The following is a 26,211-nucleotide window of genomic DNA, read 5'->3' on the forward strand; positions in this document are numbered from 1 at the left end:
CCTCCATTACTCCATTTCTGCCTCTTGTTTTTATAGTCTTTATAGTCGCAGGAGATAAGGCGAACAGTTGTTTCCACATGTTGAATAATGCATTAGCATTGTGACTCAGAACAAAATGTTCGACGGAAGGATACCTGATCTAAACTTTGTCCTTTGTCCTTCTGTATGTTTTCTTTCAGGGAAAGAAGAATATGTGGCGACCTTCAAAGGCTCTGAATACTTCTGCTACGACCTGTCTCAGAACCCGATCCAAAGCAGCAGCGATGAGATCACGCTGTCATTCAAGACCATGCAGAGGAACGGACTGATGCTGCACACGGGCAAATCGGCCGACTACGTCAACCTGGCGCTGAAAAACGGGGCGGTTTCGCTGGTCATTAATTTGGGGTCCGGGGCCTTTGAAGCCCTGGTGGAGCCAGTCAATGGAAAATTTAATGACAATGATTGGCATGATGTCAAAGTAACAAGGAATCTTCGTCAGGTAACAGTGCAGGGCGGTGCAGACCCAATCAGATCAATTAGACCAGTCAAAGATTTCGTAAAATTTCTATTAAATAAATGATATTATACTCTAGTAGATATTTGAGCAGGGACATACCGTCCTGACCCCCATCTTCAATATATCACACTTTGTATGGGTGCTATGGTCAGGTGCTACGCCAAATTGGCCCCTGTAAGTTCAGAAACATGGGCACTATTGACATACACATTCATTAGCTCCATTGACCTGGAAGAAACAAAGCCAGTTGTCTGACTTTATCCTCACAGTACCCTTAGAATTAGCCCGAGATCAATAATGACCAGCCTGGTCAATGATTTAGAGCGCCAACTACTTACGCTGTCCAGGCACTATTCAGCGAGGCCACGTTTTTCATGCAAATTGGCAGCACCAGGAACAAACTAGCAAACTAGGCAAACTGGGAACACAATAGCAGCACACAATAGCAAAGTGTCCACAAGGGAAAAGTCAGGGAAAAATCAGTTAGTGTGTTAAAAAATATATAATTGCCACCTAATTATAGAGGCAAGGAGATAATCCAGAAGAGATAGCAGTGTTCTCCTGCAAAACGGGTTCATTTTTTGGTTTGACTACACTATATAGCACTCTCTACTCTACTGTATATAAGTCTCAAATCATAGGAAAAAAGAAAAAAAAACATTTAATAATAATTTTAATGAAACAAATATCAAACTTGCATTTCTACAGTCCTCTAGAAACACTCTTCCAACTGGTCTGTAGGGGGCGTACTGTACGAGTCTACAATTGGCATCTGATAATACAGTGGATATACTGTGTTGTATAAAAAAGTATACACTGACATGCCAAATGCCATGTGACAGCCGTATGTAAATCGAGCATGAAGTGTTACCTCAGGGAATGGGACTTGGGAACACCCACGTTTGTATAAGCTGTGAGGTGTTATCTTGTTAGTGAGGCAGGCTTTTAACAATCCTCGAACCATAGTGTCATGTGTGTACCAGGAAAACAGCACTGAATGCATTACCACCCACAGTGGACAGAGCTGTGGATGGTAATGATCATGTCCGGGGGTGTCTGGCTAAAATTTTCTTTCCAAAATTCACTTCCACATTCAACGAAGGTGATCGCATTCGCATATCACACAGGTAAGTGCAGCATTATTTCGCTTCCACGGGACATGGCAAAAGTCATGGGACGCTAGTTCCTGTTCCATGACATGGGCATGTCAGTGTACAGTATGTCTGGGGTAAATGGCTGATTTGGGTAAAGATCACATAATGACTGGTCTGCATTAGATATTAAAGATTGTGGCCTGGGATTAGATGGAAAAAAAATATGTTAATTAAGAAGATTAAAACATCATATTTAAAAATGGTTTAGAGTTGATACAGATATCAGACAGAGTGGCTGCAGAGATATTTAGTATTGGATAATCAACATTATTTACTATTACTTCTATAAATGGTCTTAGTGGTTGGTTTATTTGTGCGTGAAGGGGTTTTAGAAAATATATGGAAGCTGAGATCTGACAAACTGAGATATTTTAACCAAAATACTAAATAAGATCTCTTTAATAGAGACATTATTAGAATACTACACAATTTGCATGTTTTGATTGGATATAACAAGAGATTGATTTTTTGCTAAGTAATGTTGTAATTGTACAATGAACAACACTATTTAAAATATTTAGTCCTAGAACCTCGTCCGCACTTGTGGCACGAAAAAAAAAAAAAACAGAGCAATCACACGAGATCAAAGAGTGAAAATGGGCTAATTTTAAACTCACCCCTAAAAAAAGAAAAATTAAGATAATAATAGCAGTTTTATGTAGGTATTTTTTGACATTGCCCACTCTACGCAGTGTATGCCCTTGCTCAAATAATACCTTTCATTAATCAGTTATTACCAAATAAACGAATTCGGTTGAACACAATGAAATCATGAGATGCACATTATTAATGCATGCGTTCAACGTCAGACAGGAAAAGACAGATCATCCTCTCACCGTTCTGTGTCAGGATCTCCTTTTGATTTGTCTCATTGCAACAATAAAGTGCAACCTAAAGTTCATCACTGAGACCTAAACACAAAGTCAGTCACCAGTGTTGCTAGCTAGCACGCTAACTGGTCATAACTGACAAGTCAGAAGAATGTACTGTAGATTAACACTTAATACGGGGTCGCCTGATGTTCTTTAGGCCTTCTCTCTCTTCTTTTAGGAGCCATCTGATGTCTGTCAGTCATGTATTGTGTTGGGATGGGCGAGAATAAGGGGGAATTAGCTTTAGCGGAAGTTAGCGTGCTGTTAAAAAAAACAAGCTAGAAAAAGTTAGAGATATCACGATGCTAGCAGCAACTTTGTAGCTAATGTTAGCCTGCTTTTTCTTTTTTTAATTTCCTTGGGAAACTTACTTTGCCCTTTCTTTTGTCTGTTACTAACCTGCTGTGGAAAACTAACGTCATTCATGGAATGTGTCATTCTACTAACAGATCGTTTCTTTTTCTTTTTTTTTTATAAAAGGACAGTGTACTAACTCTGGTAGTAGCCGTCATATCTTTTTTGAGTAACGGTCGTTGTTCTGTTCACAGTTTTAATTTCCTTTCTCCCCCCTTTTCCACAAAGCACTCAGGCATTGGACACGCTATGGTAAACAAACTACATTGTTCGGTAGATATCATTCTAATTGTTTCTTAGTTTGGGTTTGCCGTGTGTTTTCTTTCCTTTCTTTTTAATGTAGACGCCATAATCCAAAAAAAAAAAAAAAAAAAAAAAAAAACACGGGAATTGCGGTTGGTACTTCTCTGCTTACTTTTTCCAACTCCTTTATTTTTTTGTTTGTTTTCTCTTCATCCCGTTGGTTCTTCCTCCCTTGTTTTACCTTGTTTTCCTTGTCCAGTTCTGTTTCGGTCCGCCTTTCAGGAGCATCGTCTTGAGCCTTTTCGCATCAAGCAGCGGTTCACAAGGAGGACCTGCTGCTGGCTGACTGGCCTGATGCTCTTTTGGCTCAGCCAGTTTCTGATCCCATTACCTCGGCATGGCATGCTTTACAAACGCCCGCCGCCTGCCTGTGTACAGCTTAGCCATACATTCGCTACATACATCGCTGCTGCCCTTCATTACGCTTGGTTGTCTTTGGTGTCTTCTTTCTGATCTCAGTCCCAGTCCCTTTGCTCATCCTGCCACCACCCATCACCCGCTGTCCGGGCATGTCACGACGTGTCGCTGCTTTCTGAACTTAGCAATGGCTAATGGTTTCTTTTTGCACACTTGTGCACACTAGCAAAAAGAAACGCTAGCTAGCATGACTCGCTCATTTAAACAATTTTGCGTTTCTGCTTGTTTTTGACCTTTTTGTCCTGTTCTGTTTTTTTGTTTCTGTGACCAGAGCAAACTGTGAGTGTGCTTCGCATTGCTTGTGCTTCCAGTCTAACCCTGTGTGGCATTTTGACACATTTTGATTTCTTTGAACACAAACAACTAAAACGACTAATAAGACTACTTAGCGAAACTAACCAAGTTAACATTTTTTTACTAACACCATTTTTGTGTCTGCTAAATTAATTTTTTGAGTTGCAGTAGAAGCTAGAATACTAATACTAACACTAACACTAAAACTTTGGGCAATCTGTTAACTAACTGGAAGAATATGGGGCTAGCATAATCTGCAAATTCTGCAACAAAAAAAAAAAGAATCTCTAACTGGATGGAATAAAGAAGGTAACCAATCAATTTTTTTATTATTAATTAAAATATGACATACATTATGAAAGACATGAAAATGGGTTTTCAGATTGAGTTTAAGCTAAAAATAAATACATGAATTAATGAATAAAATCAGGAAAGTAGACGTAGTTAAATCGTAGGTCCAGATCGGTCAAACCAGACTGCAGCCGAAGGTTTATTGGGAATATAGCGTGTCCTTTTCCTGTGCTTTGTTCGTCTAGGTAACAATATCCGTGGATGGGATTCTGACCACCACAGGATATACGCAGGAGGACTACACCATGCTAGGCTCCGACGACTTTTTCTATGTTGGAGGGAGCCCTAGCACCGCCGACCTGCCAGGATCGCCTGTTAGCAACAACTTCATGGGTTGCCTTAAGGAGGTAAACAGCCTTTTTTTTTTTTTTGTGTGAACTTTGCTCTGCTGTTTAGGGAGCTCCCTAAATTCAGCAGTAAAAAAACTCACACAGTCTGCGTTTTCATCTCCTTCTAGATTTCCTCTGAGGGAGTTTTCTGTTTTTTTTTTTTTGTTTTGTGTTTTTTCGTTTCTTTTGGAAGGGAAAATGCAGTAAATTGTGCTTGCAGAACAAAGAAACACTTTAAGCTGTGAGTAGGTTGCATATTTTGCGGTTGGCATGATTCACCAGCTCTTCAGAAGATTTAGGAAAAAAAAAAAAACGCTCATGTCTTGGGATCAGATGGAGCAGTTGAGGAACAGCTTAATTACAATAAGATCCTAGCTGCCCACCAATGAGGATAGGCATTAATATCTGATTAAATGTACTGTAGGTTGTGACCAACATTTCTAAATACTAAATGTCAGGGGAATGTCCAGTGCCAATTCTAATTTGACTGTGAATAGTGACAGTTTGTTGGTTTTAAGTTTAAGTTGTGTACTGATGTTCAGTAACTGAATCAAAGGTTGTCTTCAGTGTTGCAGTTGCAGAAAGCTGTAGGAAAGGCAGTGTTGCATGGCATTACAAATCATTAACAAATACTCGTTAAAAAGTGGGTCTAAAGATTACAAAAAGCCGTGAGCAGCCATGAGATGAGGTTTGCCGTTTTCATTGCATGCCTCAATGAGATTATGGTCTGGTTGCAAAGACGAAATCCAATTATCGTCTGACTCATATGTGAGTTTGATTTAAAACATCCAATGTCTGTTCAACCGATCACATTACAATAGGGAACATAGGTGAACAGAATCAGTATTCAGGTGAGGTGGATAGTAGGAGCTGTCCAGGAACAGTAGGCTGAAATTGCAGTACATATTGATCTACATGTTTTAATGCATTGTTATACCTTTACCTATATGAAGGATTTTTTTTTTTTAAGATCTGCAGATTCTGGTGTTTTAAGTGGCATTGAAACCTAATTTGCCATAAGAGTGCTTTTCCATCTTTACTCGGTTGCCTTGTCTACTTATTCAACTCACTGTTCTTTACTCCTTGTCTGCTTAATGCACTTTATTACATAAAAAAGCACGAGCAGCCTCAGTGATGTGCCGAATTGTCTGAATATCATTTTTACAGTTCTTTAGCGTGACTTCAAGATCAGTCCCATCCTCTCAACTAAAGCTTGAGAGAGCTTCTTTCCCTATTTCTTTACTCTTCCTGCATCTTCACTGCTGTCCTATATTACAACCCCCAACCCCCTCCCATTACCCCCCCCCCCAACCACCACCATCTCCATCAGACAGGCCTGTCCTCACTGAACCTTGAAGAAAAAAAAGTCTTCTGGGGACTTTCAGTAACTAGCTCTCCGCTTCTTGAGCACATGGCTGCTCTGCTCTCCTCTCCTTCTCAGACTCATTAGACGACTCTGCTCATTAAAGGGAAGGAAGCATCTCGGGCAATGGCTTAAACAATGACGTTTTAACACATTCTAGATGAAATAAGAGCACAGATCCACAGAACAAATAATATTATCATTTCCTTCCTGCCACGCCGCCAGTCACGTTAGACGCATCCGAATTACGCAGACCTGACTTTAGACTTTAGACTTGAACGCTTTAACCCTTTATAAACCTGCTGAACTGTTTAGTAGAGCACATCTTTATCTCACTCTTAGCTGCTATCTATTATCTTATTAAAGATGGAGTTGAACTTGAATGTGCCATCTCTACTAATTGGTATAGATATGCTAGGCTAATAAAATCCACTAGAGGGGTGCTGTGTCTATTAGTAGTTCTACCTTCAGGTCGTGTCGGAAATATCATATTTAAACCACCACAAACATGTATTTACCACTATGAGCAGGAGGTCGCAGGTTCGAACCCCCGCTCATGCAGCTTTGCCATCAAGCTGCCGGCTCTCAGAGGGAGCGCAATTGGCCCTGCTCCCTCCGGGTGGGTAGTTGGCGCTCTCTCCCCATTAAGCTTAAAGGTCGCGCCGGGCGGCACGAGGCGTCTGTGAGCGGATGAATCGGAACCTAGCCGCTGTGCTTCCCTCCGAGCATTAGCGCTAGCCGCTCAGCCAATGATTCATCAGCAGCAGCTCGAAAAAAGGGGTGATTGACTTCACACGTGTCGGAGGAGGCGTGTGCTCGTCCACATCCTCCAAGAGTCGCAGGTGCCACCGGTGATGGGTTTAGGGAGGCAACTCCAAAAAAAAAAAAGTGTTTTATTGCATTTGCATTCATAAAGAGCAGCTAAAAGCACTCAGTCAGTTTCCAGCTAAAAAATAAATAAATAAATACAAATAAATAAATAGCTCATCTTTCCACCAGTGTTTTATTCCAACGTGGGTGCACTGCTTCAAATTAACATCGCGTTAAATGAAATAAGCAAAGATGTTTATCGACCCGAGCCGTTAGTGTAGCGAGCAATTACGGTGTGCCTGCCTGACGTAAGAGGCATGCCTTAATCAAATAATGAAGGAGAGCCAAAGGAACGAGAGCACTTCATTAACTCCATCGCCATGCACCTTCCCGTAAACTAACGTCTCTGATAAGTGTTATCCATATCTCATTGCTAATTCCTCAAGTAAGCATGATGTTTGGCTCAGCTAAAGCCAAATTAATCTGTGTTGTGTTGCCTTATTTAGAAATTAGCAAATTAGGGCTTGATTTATTTTCACTAAAAAGTAAATTAGCAAAATACCTGTGTAGGTTCTCCTCAAGGGCAGTTGTATTATAGGTGAACTCTTAAGGCTCGTCTAAACTTCCTTTACAAACAAAAATGAATATGTCTATAGCAGTCACTATTTACATAAGGTCTATGCACCCTTTAACAAACATGCAACAAACATGGGGACAGTGGACAACATTGTGATGATGTAGTTACTGCAAAAACACAAATGAGACAGTAGTGTAAATGGCTCTAAATGGTTTAAAATTGACCTTAATAAGTTTATTTCCTGTCAGAGCTTCTTTTTCCTCATTTTCATAAAGCAGTGGTCTGGTTTCACTTTTTAAATATTGGCTGCCCACCACGATTTACAGGGCTTGTGGAGTGTTCCTAGTATGCAGTGGATGGTACCCACCAAAGAAGAAAGTACTCTAGAACTGGCCATGGACAGGGTCATGGGCACATAAAGCTTATTGATGCAATTGTGAAATTAAGGGATCTGCTCCTGTCTTTGGTGCCACAGAATGCCTTCACAGGTGACATAAAGGAGACCTATGTATGGCTGATTGGTGTATACTGTGGTAATGGTTGTTGAAACCCATATAAAGATGGATATAACTCAACTCTACACCTTTCCAATGATAGGTACTGCCAGAACAACATGTGCTCACATTGCATGCATCATATCAAATGATCAAAATCTCTTGATGACTGTATTGTGTTGGAACATCTTGCAAAAACCTGAATTATGAAGTCGTCCATCCCTCTCCCTGTTTGTCTTCTTGCATCCAGACATTCATGGGCATGGAACCCTGGGAACCAGTACCAATTCCAGTAGTCTTAGTAGGCTTAGTACTTTCATATGTATTTGTGTTGGAACTTTGGAACCCAAGCCCATTGACACGTGAGCAGAGAAATGGTGCTTGACTTGGTTCTTGACCCTTTTGAGTCCTGCCATCTACCCTGTAGATGTGTCTTCACACTCGCAGTACGCCTGCGGAAAGCTCTTCTATAGACCAAATCGTTTTTGATATAGTGACCCTTGATTGATCACAGGTGCCAGGTGATCGTGCTTTGAGTTCACCCCATCCCCTCTTGAATCTGCCCATTCGCAAATATCTTCTGTAGATTGGAGATGCTTGGGCATGGGACCCTGGGAACTATTGCCAATGCTAGTGGCTTGCAAACACAGTCTACCTACCTTCACATGTATTGTGCTGAAATGTCAGCGGTCTAAAAACAACTTCGGCATCCCAGCTGCAGGAGCTCGCCTGGGCCTTGATGATGAGGCTTTGTGTCGTTGCCAGGCTGGAACCCTGAAACCCTGGAACCCAAGGCTGATGGCACGTGAGCAATGGCCAGGTTTTTGACACGGTGGCCCCTGATTGATCGCAAGTAGCCCATGGTCACGCTTTGAGTCCCGCCGTCCCCCCCTGCATGTCTGCGCTCTCCCGGCTCCCCCTGCGCAAAGCTCTTCTGTTTTGATGATGAAACGCTGTTGCAGTAATAGCCTAGTTGTCAGTTCTCCAGGCCTGGTGACAAATGAGTTAGTTGCCACTGTCTCTCTCTCTCTCTCTCTCGCTCTCACTCTCTCTCTCTCTCTATGGCTGTGTGGAACACCACAGGGCCTGGAGCTCTGTCCAATCTCCCTGGCCTCTAAAAGGTGCCCTTTGTCTTGACTCCCTATATTGATTGCATTTTATTGGCAGTATCTGCTGTGCACTCAGGCTCTGTGACTAAAGAATTGCAGCGCTCTGCCCATTCCTTTTCATTTTTTTTTCCCTCCTTCCTTTCGAGATAGAATCCCTCCACTGGCTGTGCCAAGAGATTCTTGTCAAATCGCTATTTGTTTTCCCTCGGTAGGCTTCTTACGGTTTTCATAGCAGAATTTAAACGCTGATGGAAAATTGTACCTGGCGCTCGGTCAGAGTCACGAGCCCAGCTTTGTTTACTTGCTGTGTTTTGGGAGGAGGAGGAGGAGGAAGGTCAAAACAAATATCGTCTCAATACTGCCCTTTGGAATGCGCCCAAATTACACTTCTGTAGCATATTACATAGAAGAATGGGACAGGGGGAAGGTCACTGGTGAAAGGAATAGAACCCCTAAAAACTGGTTTACTCTTGTTTTATTTCTTTTATCCTAAGCCAAGAGATGTTTGGTGTAAGTTTGCTAATATTGTTTTTAAATGGAGCTACCATGCTAATGCAGCTAGCAAGTAATGATTATATGATATATTGCTAATTGTAAGCTACATTCATAAATCTTTTATAAACATTTGTTAGATTTAATGTAGTTTCTGACACAATATGGACTAATGTATTGGGACACCTGCCCATTTATTGTGTCATCTGAAGTTCCACCGTCCATCCTCCATGCATGAACCGTCTTATCTACTCCTTCTTAATCTAGGTTAGAGGCCCAGTGATTCCAGAACCTACCAAGAATGATTGAGAGTGAGTCAGAAAACCCTACCTCTGAATGTTTTACTGCACAGGTTGTATTGGTCATCCTCTCGTCTTTCATCAGTTCTCACATTGATTATTGATGTTTGTGGACTTTTCTCAGTCCATCAGTGACACTGATTGAGTGTTTAAAAACTCCAGCAGCACTGCTCTGTCTGATCTACTTGTACCAACACTACACACACAAACACAACACAACAATGCCAGTGTCCCTGCAGTGCTGATAATGACCTACTACCCAAATAATAGCTGCTCGGTGGTGGTCCTGTGGGGTCCTGATTGTAATTATAGAACTACAATATGCTCTCTATGGTCAGTGTTGCTGAAAAAAAAAGTGGAAAATGGATGTAGAAACAAGGAGGTGGTCATAATGTTATGCTTGCTCGGTGTAAGAGCAATACGTTTTTGTTGACTGCCCATTAGTAGCACCACCCAATAACTACTATACCAGCAGTGCTGTTGGTAAAAAATGGTCTAAAGCAGAACCTTGGACAGCTCCACCCAAACGCTGGCATGGTGGTGGTGTGTTAGTGTGTGTTGTGATGGTAGGAGTGGATCAGTCGCAGCAGTGCTGCTGGTGTTTTTAAACACTGTCTCCACTCTCTGTCTACTTTAATAGACCTAGCTGCTCCACCTTGTAGATATAAAGTCAGAGAATCCGTTGCTGCACAGGTTGTGTTGGTCATCCTCTAATACCTTATCAGTGGACACAGGACGATGCCCACAGGACACTGTTGGTGGTGTATTCTCAGTCCAGCAGTGACACTTACACTAACACAACCCACACTACCACATCATGCCAGTGACACTACAGTGCTCAAAATGACCCACCACCCAAGTAATATGTGCTTTGTGGTGGTTCTGTGGGGTCATGCTCATTAAAGAACAGTCTGTAATTATTGGACTACTTGCTCAGTGGAGCTGAAAAATGGACACTGGGTGTAGAGACATGGTTGTGGTCATAATGCTATGATCGGTGTATGAGCTTCTAGTAATTCTTTGCTACATTAGCCACATAGCCCCGCTACACTACAAACTTAAGAAGCTTAAGAAACTTCACACTCCAAATTTGTCTCGGGTGGTTGACTACGTTTGGGGTAAGGTAGAAAATTGAGGAAATTGTGATTTCACCAAACCTTTTCCTTCTTAAGCCTTTTCGCTAGCGGCTTGTAGCAGCCTTATCCTCAGAGGATTGCACTTAAAGCCTGGGGCGAGGCACCAAACCTTAAGCTGAAATTTCAGGAGGTACCACCCCTCAAGCCCTGTTCCTCTCCCACCAGGATATGCTTAGAACTCAGGTTATTCTCTTCCTTGGTGAAATCAGGGTGCACACCCCTGCCACTGGTGTATGGTCTTACTTTATTTGTGCACTCGCTTGAGAACGCCTAAAGCGTATAGACAGACTTTCATGTCCTATGCTAATATAGTCCCACAGGATGTGTCCCTGTTTTTTAGGTGAATGTTAAGCAAAGGAAGAATATGAACCCTCATGCCTCCTTTTTTTAGTGTTACCTGACTGATGTAAGAATAATAAAGTAGGGCCGCCATTTATGTAGTGCTGTGTAAAAGTTTGGAATGAGTGAACTCATTTAGGAAATAATGATGATGGTAAATGGCGATTGGACATGTTGGACTGTACCTAGATGGTGGGGAGCTGGACTAAAGCAGGAAGCAGGAGACCCCACCAGCACCCAGTCACTGTCAGTCTGAATAGGTAGGGCAGTCATTATTTTAGAAAAGGAGTAATGTGTTGGATTGGGTTGGGTTGAAGCCTCATTAAAAAGGAGGTACCACTTTAAAATAAGACTACCTTTATAAAGGGTTTATAAATAGTTTACAATAAGTTTATTAATGGTTACTAATTAGGTTGTAAATGCCTTAAAAATCATTAATAATGAGTTATAACACATACGTAGAAAGGGCAACAATGACCTGTTGTTTGTCAAATAGTTCATGATTTTAAGGCATTTACCTATTAATAAACTAATTGTAAACCATTTATAAACTATTTATAAAGGTAGTCTGATATATATATATATATCTTTTATCAAAGACACTGTACTTTATCTCTTATCTAGAACACTTCCAGGGACATGATGCAACACACACATGATGGAGCGTGATTTACCACTGTATCTACAACTATTACAAGATTAATTACATATGGTAATAATAATCCAGGACTGGAAACTATATTCAATGCCCAGATTTGGACTGTTCCTCTGCCATTAACAACCATGTTTATTTAAAGAAATCTGAAAAAATAAGAACATTTTAAGGGCTTGGTTTGATGTAAAAGTTATTAATCAGTTAAAAAAGATTATCTCTTAGGTTTTGGTACCACTTTAAAATAAGACTACCTTTATAAATAGTTTATAAATGGTTTACAATTAGTTTATTAATAGGTACTAATTAGGATTTAAATGCCTTAAAATCATGAATAATCACTTATAACACATACGTAGAAAGGGCAACAATATAGATGGCTGTGGATTTACTATTTGACAAACAACAGGTTATTGTTGCCCTTTCTACAAATGTGTTATAACTCATTATAAATGATTTTTAAGGCATTTACAACCTAATTATTAACATTAATAAACTAATTGTAAACTATTTATAAACCCTTTATAAAGGTAGTCTTATTTTAAAGTGGTACCTTTTTTTTTTTTTTCTTGGCACCACTTTAAAATAAGACTACCTTTATAAATAGTTTATAAATGGTTAACAATTAGTTTATTAATAGGTACTAATTAGGTTGTAAATGCCTTAAAATCATTAATAATCAGTTATATCACATACGTAGACAGGGAAACAATATAGATGGCTGTGGGTTCACTTTTGACAAACAACAGGTCATTGTTGCCCTTTATACGTGTCTATGTGTTATAACTGATTATTAATGATTTTTAAGGCATTTACAACCTAATTAGTAACCATTAGTAAACTAATTGTAAACTATTTATAAACCCTTTATAAATGTAGTCTTATTTTAAAGTGGTACCATTTTTTTATATATATTTTATTTTATATTTTAGCACTAATTACTAGTGTATATATTTACACTCTGAGAAAATTTAATAGATAATAATATTGTGTAGCATCTTCTCCTCAGATCCCTCAATTCTTCATTGCATGTATAAAACGTCCTTTTGATATTCTGCTCCATGTTGACATCACCGCATCTCAGGAACACCTTCATGCTCTGAATCTTCTGTTCTACCGCATCCCAGAGGGGTTCGATTAACATTCAGATCTCGTGACTGGAAACCATCGCTGAATGTAATTTAACCCAAGATCATGTTCATGAAACCAGTTTGCTTGAATTGCATTGAGACATGGCCGAGAGTAACTCCCGACACTGGTGGAAATATAAAGAGGAAATATAAAGAGATGGAATCAGTTCTGATTGTTATTAAAGTGTGAAGAGAATGTGAACAGATGATCAGAAATCTGGCTATAGTTTAAATAATAAACTGTTATTATTAAAGAAGAGAGGTGAGAGCCAGAAGGTAACATAGACATGAGTACACTCTAAAACACTGGCATTCCACTGTCCTTTAAAAACATGATGGCATCACCAGCGTCTCTCATTTTACCACATTTGTCTATGTACACGTTTGGCTGATTAGATAACTGGATTTGGAATTGGTTAAATTGCGTATCCTCACTAGTAGTGGTATTATAGAAAATAAAGGCTGTAAGCATTAACAAACCTGTGTTTGAACCCAGTAACACTAAGCTCACACCGCAGCTCAAACTGCTTCCTGTTGATGGAATAGTACAGGACAGTGTTGACCTTTGAGGTTTTCAGCTGAGACTTTTGTTGTGTCAGTCTGCATCACTGCAGATTAAAGGCACTTTGTCTGCGCCGTCATATTGTAACATTGTAGTACATTTAGTGAACTGCAGGCCCGAGAAGACTTGCTGGACTTTTTTTTATTTTTTTTATTTTTTTAGAAGGTTGTCTAGACACAACAATTTGTCCACGTTTTTTTGTGAGAATCTCTCACGAGGGGAAAGTGCTCTGTTTTTACTGCCTGTGTTCACATCAGTCACATCAATCTCTTTTGTTGCACTGGTTTCTAGAACTGAGCCTAGCGAGGCTTTAATTATGAATCCTGAGGTATTAGCGCATGTTCAATATTCATTTCCGGTGGGAGCATGCTTCCATTTGCTGAACTGTGTGATGTGGCTGTGTGGGGCTATTTATAACCTCCTCTTTTTCTGATTAAAGGTCTTGCATCAGTTGATATTACTTATTTTTCTTATTTTCCTCCTGCAATATCTTCAGCTTGCTATAATTAATTGTCACATACACTACTAACTGTAGTCAAAGGTCTGAAGAGGTGGGTTTTCTGAATGTTAATATACTGTTATTGTATTTAACATTTTTAAATGTTATGGTACTGTTGCTGAAATGTCATTTGTGTCAAATTTCTGTTATAATTTTTTGTTTTAGGAATGTTACTTTGAACAAGTGTCTTAACGAGTGGCCATCCATGGGCACTATGGGACCGAAAGGGTGCCCCCAGATAGCAAATATTACCTGGGCCATTTCCAGCTCTGGTTTAAATCTAGGCTTGATTCTGTCCTAAATGCTCAGCTCACTATTCTGGGATCTTTACACAACAGAAAATGGGAGATCATGTTCTATTGGGTTCTCCTACAGTGAATAAATCATGATACAGTGCCCAGTTTGGTGTTTTTGTAGTGAGAAGGTGTCATTATGTGCCCTCACAATAAGATAAACTGTATTTGTTAGATAATGTGGCAGTATGTAGAATGGGTGCAGGGAAAAAAAAAAAATCGAGCTCGAATCGCGTTTCTAACATTGAACGATTCAAAATCGATTCTCATTTTCAAAAAGTAGTTTTCTTGTGGAGCTGATCTACTGTCCTGCAGAGCTCACCTACTTCTCACGGAGCTCACCTACTGTCCCGCAGAGCTCACCTACTGTCCCGCAGAGCTCACCTACTGTCCCGCAGAGCTCACCTACTGTTGCACGGAGCTTTTTAACTGTACCACTGAGCTCAGTTACTGTCCCGCAGAGCTCACCTACTGTCCCGCAGAGCTCACCTACTGTCCCGCAGAGCTCACCTACTGTCGCACGGAGCTTTTTAACTGTACCACGGAGCTTTTTAACTGTACCACTGAGCTCAGTTACTGTCCCGCAGAGCTCACCTACTGTCCCGCAGAGCTCACCTACTGTCCCGCAGAGCTCACCTACTGTCGCACGGAGCTTTTTAACTGTACCACTGAGCTCAGTTACTGTCCCGCAGAGCTCACCTACTGTCCCGCAGAGCTCACCTACTGTCGCACGGAGCTTTTTAACTGTACCACAGAGCTCAGTTACTGTCTCGCAGAGTTTTTTATCTGTACTGCGGAGCTCATACTGTCTCACGGAGCTCACCTACTGTCCCGCGGAGCTCACCTACTGTTGCGCGATTTTTAACTGACGCACGGAGCTTTTTAACTGTACCACGGAGCTCAGTTACTGTCTCGCAGAGCTTTTTAACTGTACTGCGGAGCTCAGCTACTGTCCTGCGGAACTCTTTAACTGTCCTCCGGAACCCTTTAACTGTTAAAGAGCTCAGCAGGACAGTAGCTGAGCTCTATAGGACAGTAGCTGAGTTCCGCAGGACAGTAGATGAACTCCGCGAGATAATTAAAAAGCTCCGCGTGACAGTAGCTGAGCTCCACGAGACAGTTAAAAAGCTCCACGAGACAGTAGCTGAGCTCCGCGAGACAGTTAAAAAGCTCCACGAGACAGTAGCTGAGCTCCGCGAGACAGTTAAAAAGCTCAGCGCGACAGTAGGTGAGCCCCACAGGACAGTAGGTGAGCTCCGCGGGACAGTAGGTGAGCTCCGCAGGACAGTTAAAAAGCTCAGCGTGACAGTAGCTGAGCTCCACGAGACAGTTAAAAAGCTCCGCGTGACAGTAGGTGAGCCCCACAGGACAGTAGGTGAGCTCCGCGGGACAGTAGGTGAGCTCCGCAGGACAGTTAAAAAGCTCAGCGTGACAGTAGCTGAGCTCCGTAAGACAGTTAAAAAGCTCAGTGCGACAGTAGGTGAGCCCCGCAGGACAGTAGGTGAGCTCTCCGCGGGACAGTAGGTGCGCTCCACGGGACAGTAGGTGAGCTCTGCGCGACAGTAGGTGAGTGTTGCGAGACAGCAGCAACAGGACAGGGAAAGTTTTAGTGTCGTTTAGTGTAGTGTTTGTTGTTGCGCCGCTAAAGTATGGAGAATGAAGAAAAAGAAATCCAACCGATTTGAAAGAATCTGAAAAAAAATCGAATCATGACGAAATTTAATTTAAAAGAAAAACATATTTGGGTAAGAAACTACTTTAAATACTATGTAATGCTATTAAAACAATTCTTCTATAACCTATTCTCAATCTTAATGAAGGATATAGATTTTATCAAACGTGGCACATCATAGCTTTCTGTATGTGGGGTTTCATGTCTTGAGTTTGCCACAACTCCTGAAATAGGCTTGAAAGAGGCTACAATCCCCTCAGTTTGTGAAAAGCACTCAGCAATACCCAGCTTTCCAAATCCTGGCCTAGGTAAAGTAGCTTTTGTTTGAGAAGAGATTTACTGTGCAGCTGAGATGTCAACAGGAACACCTCCACTGTTCCTCCTGTGTACTGAAGACTGTGGCGTGAGATATTTACCTGTGCAATTTGGCATGGCCTGCAAGATAGCCTGCATTCTTCAAGGCCAACGAGTGAAATAAAACGACACTATTGGGATTTCTCTATCACACAGGCCAGTGGTAGAATGGCTTAGTGACGGTCTGGAGGACTGACAGCATGACTGACTGGAGATGTGGGGCCAGCATTGTTCCTGCTGAAATGTCTCATTACCATTTAAACCATTCATCTGTGTGTCCTTGCACTGTCTGACTTTGGGAAGACTGTATTGTCGTTTGACACCATGTTGATGATTAAAACCTGACTGATTTATTGGCTGCCAATATTAAAAGTGCTTATTGGTAGAAATGAAAATGTCTAAAACATTAATATTTAGGGTTTCTTAGCCATAGATCTTTTCTATGTCGATGCACAGGGAAATAGATAATAACACTTGCTGCATCACATAAAAAAATAAATAAAGAAGAACAGACAAAACAGATAAATAATTCATGGGTGGATAAGTTTATCATGTATAGTTGGTATTTTAGAGACAAGGCCAAAGAGAGGAAGTAGTGATTGGTGGATTGTGTAGTCACATGATCACTAGATGCATGTTGGGAGCCATCTGTATAACTATGTCGGGTTTCAGGTGTAAATTTATTTATCACTGGAATAATTATTTAAAGGTTTAATTTCATTTCATTTTGCAGCATACAGTCTTGTATGAATTAATGCCCTGTTAGCCATTTTTGTAAAAAAAAAAAAAAAAAAAAAAAAGCATGTAAAAAAAATCTGCAGCTCCTGTTTCAGGCTGTTTTAGTGCAGTGGAGGAGTGGGCAGTGAAGAATGATGGGATTTCGCCTCTAACTGAATATGTAAGGGGTCGGCCAGTGCTGCCAGCTGCCAGCAGGGGACGAACACAAAAACCCCAGAGTTCCAAGAGGTAATCAGTACAAACGAGGCACACCTGCTGGCACTGGTATATAAGGCCAAGGAAAGCAGCACACTCTTGCCACACCTTTGTAGAGGGGTGACCGGTAACATAGGGTACTGAAGAAAGAAAGAAAAGAAAAGAAAAATAAAAGAAAAATCTTAAAAGATCTCAAAAGAAAGCAAAGGCTCACAAAAGAAACAGAGATCTTAAAAGAAAGCAAAAAAAGAAAAGATATCACAGAGAAAGAGAGAAAAAGAAGAGATCTAAAAAGAAAGCAAAGTCAGAAAAAAAAGAAAGATCTCAAAATATAGACTTCTTTTAGCAAGTCTGTCCTAAGTTTCCTTTTTAGTTTGTTTGCTTTTCCTTTGTTTGAGAAATGCCACGTGGCATCTCCTTTGTTTGGTTTTCCCGCCTTTTTCCCTCCTCAGTTAAGAGGGTGTAATTCCCATGGCTGCCTGTCCTTGCCAATGGCGCAGGGTTAAAGTGTTGGCCCAGCACTCTACCTCACATCCTCACACTACCTCACATCCACATCAACATATATAAAAAAAATAAATAATAAATAATAATATATAATAAAAATAAATCCTTACATAGCAGTAAAATATTACTTACCTCTTTGCACTTGGGTCCAGTCCTTCATAGTCCCGTGACAGAATATTCATGACATGCGAATATCTTACCTTTGATTGGCTAACAGCGCTATGACGCTCCCTTCACGGCTCTGCGGTGGGTGGTCTCAGGCTAAGGTGGGCGAGACCATGAATCCTAATTTACGGGTTAACGTCAGTCTGGAGGCTTCCTTTTACTAGCTGATGCAGGCGATGGGACTAGAAGAACGGTTTAAAAAAAAAAACAAGTACCAAGCGCTTTCTAGCAAAAAGAAATGCTTTCTTTAAAATCTAGGATATGAACTCTACGCTGAATTGAAACCTAACCAGAGGTGGATAGTAACAAATTACTTTTACTCACATTACTGTAATTGAGTAGATTTTATGAGTAATTTGTAATTTTTAAAGTAGCTTTTAAATTAGGTTATATTTACTTTTAATCAAGTTCATTTTGACACAAGCAATTTACTTCACTACTTTGGAAAACTCCCTGTTACTGAGTAAAAAATAAAATGCTGAAAAAAAAAACAAATTGTCTGAATAAAAAAAAACAAATTGAGTTTTGTTCTCCATGGCAGAGCAGCTGAACTTTTCCATGCAGTGTTTATTATTACGGTTCGCGGGAGGGACGCTGTGTGAATCAGCTGTGCAGCCTGGGGTCTGTGTGCGCGGCTCGGGGGAACCGGTGTTCTGTCGAGTTATGCTACCCATCGATATGTGCTTCTTTACGGCACTGCGCATGCGCAGACCAACAGTTTTTTTTTTTTTTGGATGATTTCATGTTTTAATGATAATTCATTAAGTTTTTATTGGGAACATTAATGAACTATATAACTAAAAATATAAAAATATAGTTTATATTCACATATATGACCATAACTTTTTAACAGTAAAGAAAAAAAAAGGGATCATAGAAACCTATGCCACTTGTTCTTGAAAATGTTTTATGGGTTTATATGCTGCCTGAAAGGTCCAAATTATCTAATTTATGATTTGTACTTTTTTTACATAAAATAAATAAAAGTAACTATGTAACTTACTCAAAGTACATTTTCAATTGAGTATTTTTTTTTTTACTTTTACTCAAGTAGATTTTTAGATGGGTATTTTTACTTTTACTTGAGTAGAATTTTAGCAAAGTAAAATTACAATTTTTCAGTACTTTTCCACCTCTGGAAATAACATGTATCTTTAAGGTTATAACACAGGATACGTTTGAAGAGAACTGTTATAAAAATACCGAACGCTACAAAACTCCGCCCACAATATTTGTTATTTCAGATTTGCTGAACTTCTTCTGCTTTAAAGAATTTTGACAGCTGAGGACTCGCAGTCATTTCAGCCTGCAAAACACAGTTTGAAACGATTGAGTTTCAGTTCATCTTATGAAATTATAATGGTTATTGGAATTTTTTTAGGTCCTCAAAGTTTGGTGTCAGTGTCAGAGATGTTTATGTCGGTCAAGCTGGATCATTTTATATGATAAAATTGGATACAGAATCCTTGCGAAATGTTTGTTTACGACCTTCCCGGGAACGCGTTCAGCTTCTCCGCGCCTGTATTTTTTTCCCTGAGGCTTGCTTGAGCCGCGTGCTAGTATATTAATTTTCACTTGAGTTCGGTACGAAAAAAAAATCCTCCAGCCATCTTCTTTGCGTTTCAATCCAAACCCTCAGGAGAGATCTGGGTCATCTACACCTGCGGTGTGCTCAGCTGTGTGTTCCTATTACGTCTTGGCTCGCGACACACACACACAAATATACCTGTGTGTGCACACACACACACACACACACACACACACACACACACACACAGAGAATGCGCTTGTCAGAGTGAAAGATGCCCCTTCCACCCCACCCAGTTTTTCATGAAGGTCAGGAAAGCGTTCTCAGAAGCTGCTCTTTCCTAAAGGGGTTTGCATCCTATTGGGTTCTCTGCCTCTGCTGAGTGTCTCTTGACTGGCTTGCTGGGATGTTGGAGGCTCAGGTGGAGGTTTAAGGACACCGCGGTGACATGCCAGAGACTATCTGTGCCACGGCAGAGTGACAGCGGGTCCCTCTTACGCACCTTTGAATGGATCTGCACTGACGTGCCGGAGCTACGCTGAACCGCAGTGACATATCCATGGGACGGGGGGAAGACAGAACAGCAAACACAGAACAGAACAGGAGTCAAACTGCATAATAAACTGGAAACTGCACTCCTCTATATGAGGCTTCTTCTGTGAGGATTCATCTATAAATTATTAATCGCATTAATCGACTATACCAATCATTATTTGTTGATTATTGCACAATTTTTAGGAATGAACAAAATGAAAATGGAGATAAAATGTTACAGAGCTGGAGTGAAGGACATAAAAACAGAAAACAAGAGGTAGTTGATGTCACGCCCTGTTTTTTGCGTTTCCCAGTGTGTTTCCCCTGTAATTTGTAGCTCCGCCCCTCGTTACCTGTCTCCCCAGGTGTTCATTGTTACCTGTTAGTATATATATAGTACCATTTAGTCTATGTTTGCGGTCGGTCTTTCTGTGACGATGGAGCAGACGGGAGGCGGACGTAAAAGCGGGTAAGACCAGCGAATCTATTAAATAACAGATAAACAAACAAACAAATAAGAAGTAAACGAGGAAAATATAAAAACGTAAACAAACAGGGAAACAAAAGAAAAAGAGCTAAGCTAAACATAACAGATAAACTAACAGGGCTAGGGATATATATATACAAGGGATAAATATGTAAATATATACAGGTATAAACAAAGAAAAAGACAGGAAATAAACGTGACAGGAAACATACGTGAAATACAGGGAACTAGAAATAAACAAGCTATAGCAAACGTGGCGAGACAAGCGACAGAGGAAGGTGCAAAGACCGACCCCAAACATAGACTAAATATATATGGTACTATATATACTAACAGGTAACAATGAACACTTGGGGAGACTGGTAGCGAGGGGCGGAGCTACAAATTACAGACACGTGACGGAAAATTACAGGGGAAACACACTGGGAAATGCAGAAACACAGGGAAACAAAGCGAGGGCGTGACAGTTGCCTTTCCCATTTATTTTGCCATTTATATAATTAGTGAAATATTCAATTATTCAATTATTTGACTTATTGACATGTATATTTTGCAGTGTTTAAAAAAAAACTGTTGGAATGACTACAATACATACAACATGTTTAATACAACAAAAAAAAAAATGCAGTGACGTCCCTTACATAATATTGCATTTGAACAGGAATTAAACTAGCCATTATTTTTATATTTTATATTTATATTTTGCATACAAAATGAATATTGTAGAATTGCAGTAATATTAAATTAATGTCCCTAAATCTGTATATATAAAGCAGTTAAACAAGTAATTATTTGTGCCGTTCGTTAATCGGTCAGCTGCTGATTATTTGATTTTTTTCATTTTTTGCAATTTTTTAAATTAATTAACACTTTTTTTTTATTTTGCAAATGATCAAAAACGCTTGCAAACCAAATAAACATTGTAGAGCTGCAATTCTAGCCTAAATTTGTATGCATATAACAGTCAAACAAGCGACTTCATCCATAATTAATTTATCTATCAAACTATTGTTTGATTATTTTTATTTTGATAATGACTGTCGTTAATTTGCATTAATCTGTAACTATTAGTCCAACTAACATTTATTTTTAAATAAAAAAAAATGTGGCAAAAAATTGATGTGTGTTTCTACCAACTATCATTCGATTCATCAAATAATAGGACATTTTTATTTTTATGTGTGTAATTTATTTTATTTTATTTTATTTTATTTAATCCACTTGTTTCTAAATGTTTGTTCTGATTTTATTTGCACTGTAGCACTTTGAGACTTCTTTGAAATGTAAAGTGCATTACAAATAAAATGTATTATTATTATTATTATTATTATTATTATTATTATTATTATTAATAATAATAATAATAATAATAATAATAACATAATGTCCTGTGTTTGTTGGAATTTGTTGAGATCATTTAACCATTTCTGGTGTGCAGTCATGTTTTTTGGGAAAAAAAAGACAAATTTAAGTCAAACTAGCAGTTTTATTATACAGTCATATGAAAAAGTTTGGGCACCCCTATTAATCTTAATCATTTTTAGTTCTAAATATTTGGGTGTTTGCAACAGCCATTTCAGTTTGATATATCTAATAACTGATGGACACAGTAATATTTCAGGATTGAAATGAGGTTTATTGTACAAACAGAAAATGTGCAATATGTATTAAACCAAAATTTTTGCATACCTCAGGCGACTTTGTTTGTGGCGTGCTTGCAGAAATGGCTTCTTTCGCATCACTCTCCCATACAGCTTCTCCTTCTGCGAAGTGCGCTGCATTGTTGACCGATGCACAGTGACACCATCTGCAGCAAGATGATGCTGCAGCTCTTTGGAGGTGGTCTGTGGATTATCCTTGACTGTTCTCACCATTCTTCTTCTCTGCCTTTCTGATATTTTTCTTGGCCTGTCACTTCTGGGCTAAACAAGAACTGTCCCTGTGGTCTTCCATTTCCTTACTCTGTTCCTCACAGTGGAAACTGACAGGTTAAATCTCTGTTTCCTTCCCCTGAACAACTATGTTGAACAATCTTTGTTTTTAGATCATTTGAGAGTTGTTTTGATGAGCCCATGATGCCACTCTTCAGAGGAGATTCAAATAGGAGAACAACTTGCAATTGGCCACCTTAAATACCTTTTCTCATGATTGGATACACCTGGCTATGAAGTTCAATGCTCAATGAGGTTACCAAACCAATTTTGTGCTTAAGTAAGTCAGTAAAAGTAGTTAGGAGTATTCAAATCAATACAATGATAAGGGTGCCCATACTTTTGCACCGGTCAAATTTTGGTTTAATGCATATTGCACATTTTCTGTTCAATAAACCTCATTTCAATCCTGAAATATTACTGTGTTCATCAGTTATTAGATTTATCAAACTGAAATGGCTGTTGCAAACACCCAAATATTTACAACTAAAAATGATTAAGATTAATAGGGGTGCCCAAACTTTTTCATATGACTGTATATAATCGATTAATCGGTTGGCTGTTACTTGAATAATTAAAACATTGTATTCCCCTTCCTTTATTAGTCTATCTATCCAGAGTGTTTAATGCAATTTGCCCTCTTGCAAGTCTTTGCCCTCTCACAGCTCTGTAATAGCTTCCTGTAGTGTGTTTCAGTTTTCAATTTCCATTGTATCATATGAAGGTTATAGGGCCCGTAATCAACATCATCAAAGATTAATTGACTCCAGCAACTAATCGCTGTAGCCCTAACTGTGATTGCAGTTAGAGTCCGGATAATTATTGGGAGAGATTGAGTGCACTGTTGGCAGAGTTTGATGAACTGACCCATCTCCTGCCCACGTCTTGTCATTTCTTTTCATCGCGTCACAAGACAAGAAAGAAGGATGATGTTGCAATGTCACATAAGAGGCTTCCGAGAGAGGATTATAAGATCAATACATCAAGACTGTGTTTGATGTCGGCATCGATTTATTTATTTATTTTTCTCCCGCAGCTGGAAATATAATGAATGTGTGTTTCTATAACTGGGTGCCGTTTAGCTTTAATTGTGCGGGTCTGAAAATAACTCCTTGTTTCAGAAAACACAGTGCAGTGCGTAGGCTATCTCTGTGGTGCAGGCAGCATGTTGTACCAGAGCGTCTCGAAAAACAGGCTGACAGGATGCCATCGTATGCTAATACATCAAGCTGTTCCGCTTACTGAAAGTGACAGTAGGGACTGATTCTCTGATAACCTTTTGGGGTTAGGCACAGTGTAAGCTTAGCCTAGAGCTAAAATGATCAGTTAGCCCTTAGATGTGTAGCTATTAGCATTTCGCTATACATGTTGTTGTGATTGTGTATGATATAATGAAGCAATAGAACACAAGAGTGATTTGTCTGTGATTGGGTCGTAGATCATCAGAGCCGTGATGTTATTCGTGATAACACACTCCCTCTCGTGTTCTATTGCTTTTATACAACAGTTTATTTTTTTTACTAAATGAATAAAGAAAATAAATCAAAGAGCTTTAAGAAATTAAGAACGAATATGCTTTAATATGGACTGTGCCTTCCGCCAAAAAGTAGTTCCACAACAACTGTAACAGAACTGAAACTTAACTACAATAGGGTGTATGGTTTATACAGACTAACACCACGAAAGTTAGCTTAAAATCAAAATTGGGAATAAGTGAAGATTAGGATCGTGAAATAAAGCTAATATTCTCCTCTTCTGCTCCGTGGAGTCGTCTTCAGGTGAAATCTGTGCATTTTTTGAGCATTTCTGCTTGTTTTGCTGGGTGGTGTTGGTTTTAGCTAGCCGGCTGGACCGTGGTTAGGTTAGCGTAGCTTGCTTTAGCTCAGCATTAACTTAGCTTAGCCTAGCCTGTCTGGTTAAGTTAGCGTTCTGGCTGTCAGACGGCATTAGCCGAGCGATTTTCTTTCCCTTTTGTCCACAAAAGATGAGTCAGCGCTGCGGGCGAGCGTCCCGTGGTTGAGTGCTAGCCTGTGCTAAGCTAACGCTGCCGCTGATGCAACGCGTCGGCGGAGTGATACAGGTTTAGTGTGAGAAGGCCGTGATGTTATCACAAACATCATCACAGCTAGAACACTTCTCAACCAATCAGATTGTGAGGTCGGAACTAACTGTTGTATAATACCACAAAAACACATTTGAGTCTAGCTGTTTGAGTCTAAGTAGCTGTTATTCATTATTAGTTGACTAATCTGTTGGCTATAACTCAACTGATCGAAAATCATCATATCTTCAATTTATAATATTTTGTCAGAATAAACATGTTAAGTATTGGTAAACATTGTTATTGAGTTGCCTGACTCAACAGGAATTCGCTCTGGGATTGAGCACAGTGGAAGCTTAGCCATGAGCTAAAATGACTCGTAGCTGTTAGCATTTTGCTATACATATCGTTCACGTTGGGATTATTTAAGGTAAAATACCAAAATAGCAAGCATTTTGAGTCATTAGCATAGCAAATGTAACTTCTTTTACGTATCAAATATATATTTTGCTAACTGTCCGATCTCTCAGTGCCCATCCTGTTGTAGTAAAATACATAATTGAAATAATATTAGAAAATCACAGTGTAACAGAACAAGGTCATCATAAACCATTTCAAATATTTGCAAATCTAGGTCAACCACATTTCTTTTTTTTTTAAAGGCAATATTCACTAATAAAATATATTAGTATAAAATATAATAAATATTCTCCACCCTGTTGTGCAGTTTGCTACTTGCTACTATGGACATATGCATGACAAGAATTAAAAAAAGTGTAATTTGTAAAAAAAAAATAATAATAAATAAATAAGATTTACTATCAATACAAATATGGATGAATATTTAACTTTACTTCCACACTTCCTGGTGGGAGATTAGTTAAAACTTAAAAAAATAAATAAAAAATACTTATGAAGCTCTACCATATGGTTGAGTGGAAGTTAAAGGGGTTAAACGTATGATTATTGCAGTAGAAAAGGGATATGTCCCTCTGGCTTACTGTAGCTCCGCTGTAGTTTTTTCAGACAACTGCTATATAGAAGAAATGCCCATTTAGGAATGTGTTTTGGGTTTATTAGACACTAGAGCACGCTCCTGAGGGAGCCCAAAATGAATGGGTTTATATGGGGCAATTGATCAGAATACGAGTTTATAAATAAATACTTGATCATTTTTATATTGAAAAACTCAAAGCTCTAGCTGTATTCCCAGCTCACCAACCACTCAATAACTGGTTCACTGAAGCTGTGATGCTAGCGTGTTTTAAAGGTAAACTTTTAAAATTTTTAAAAGGAATATCCTAGATGATTGGCTAATTACAGTTTTTTACTTTTTGAGGTTTGTGCCATTTAGCCCCATTCACCCCTTTTCATTTTGGACTCACCTTTTGAGCTCCTTTGTCATTTTTAGTGGAGATCGGGAATTTTATTTATTTATTTATTTTCTGTATTTTTATCTTTAAACAGGGTAACATGGTTGGACCTTAGTGCTGGTTGTGTTTGGTTTAGTACTGGTTTTAGATGCTAGTTTAGACAATAGTTATATATATATATATATATATATATACTCTCCAGTATTAAAAACTACTAGTTGGATAATGTTATTTTTAGGTGGTTTTATTTTAAGTATATTAAATTACGTAATGTTTCTGCAAGCACAATTTTCATGAAATAAGAAAAATACGATTGTCTTTGCTTTTGCAATCTTTTATTTTATTACATGTGCCACCT

General features: G+C 39.3%; 1 protein-coding gene across 20 annotated transcripts in view; it reads left to right on the forward strand.

Moving 5' to 3' along the window:
• Positions 1–26,211, forward strand: part of LOC103042950 (neurexin-1a) — a 562,201-nt gene that overhangs the window by 184,290 nt on the left and 351,700 nt on the right. For 13 of the 20 annotated variants that reach the window (XM_049472543.1, XM_049472550.1, XM_049472551.1 and 10 more), the window contains 3 exons: positions 180–481; positions 3,108–3,131; positions 4,430–4,591. In XM_049472543.1, coding sequence (XP_049328500.1) covers positions 180–481; positions 3,108–3,131; positions 4,430–4,591 — 488 coding nt within the window. Of the gene's footprint in view, positions 1–179; positions 482–3,107; positions 3,132–3,480; positions 4,203–4,429; positions 4,592–26,211 lie in introns of those variants that run through there. The other 7 variants (XM_049472545.1, XM_022681846.2, XM_022681848.2 and 4 more) reach the window with 2 other exon arrangements.

Source organism: Astyanax mexicanus, chromosome 25 (assembly GCF_023375975.1).
Source record: "Astyanax mexicanus isolate ESR-SI-001 chromosome 25, AstMex3_surface, whole genome shotgun sequence".
In the NCBI taxonomy this organism is placed as follows: domain Eukaryota; kingdom Metazoa; phylum Chordata; class Actinopteri; order Characiformes; family Acestrorhamphidae; genus Astyanax; species Astyanax mexicanus.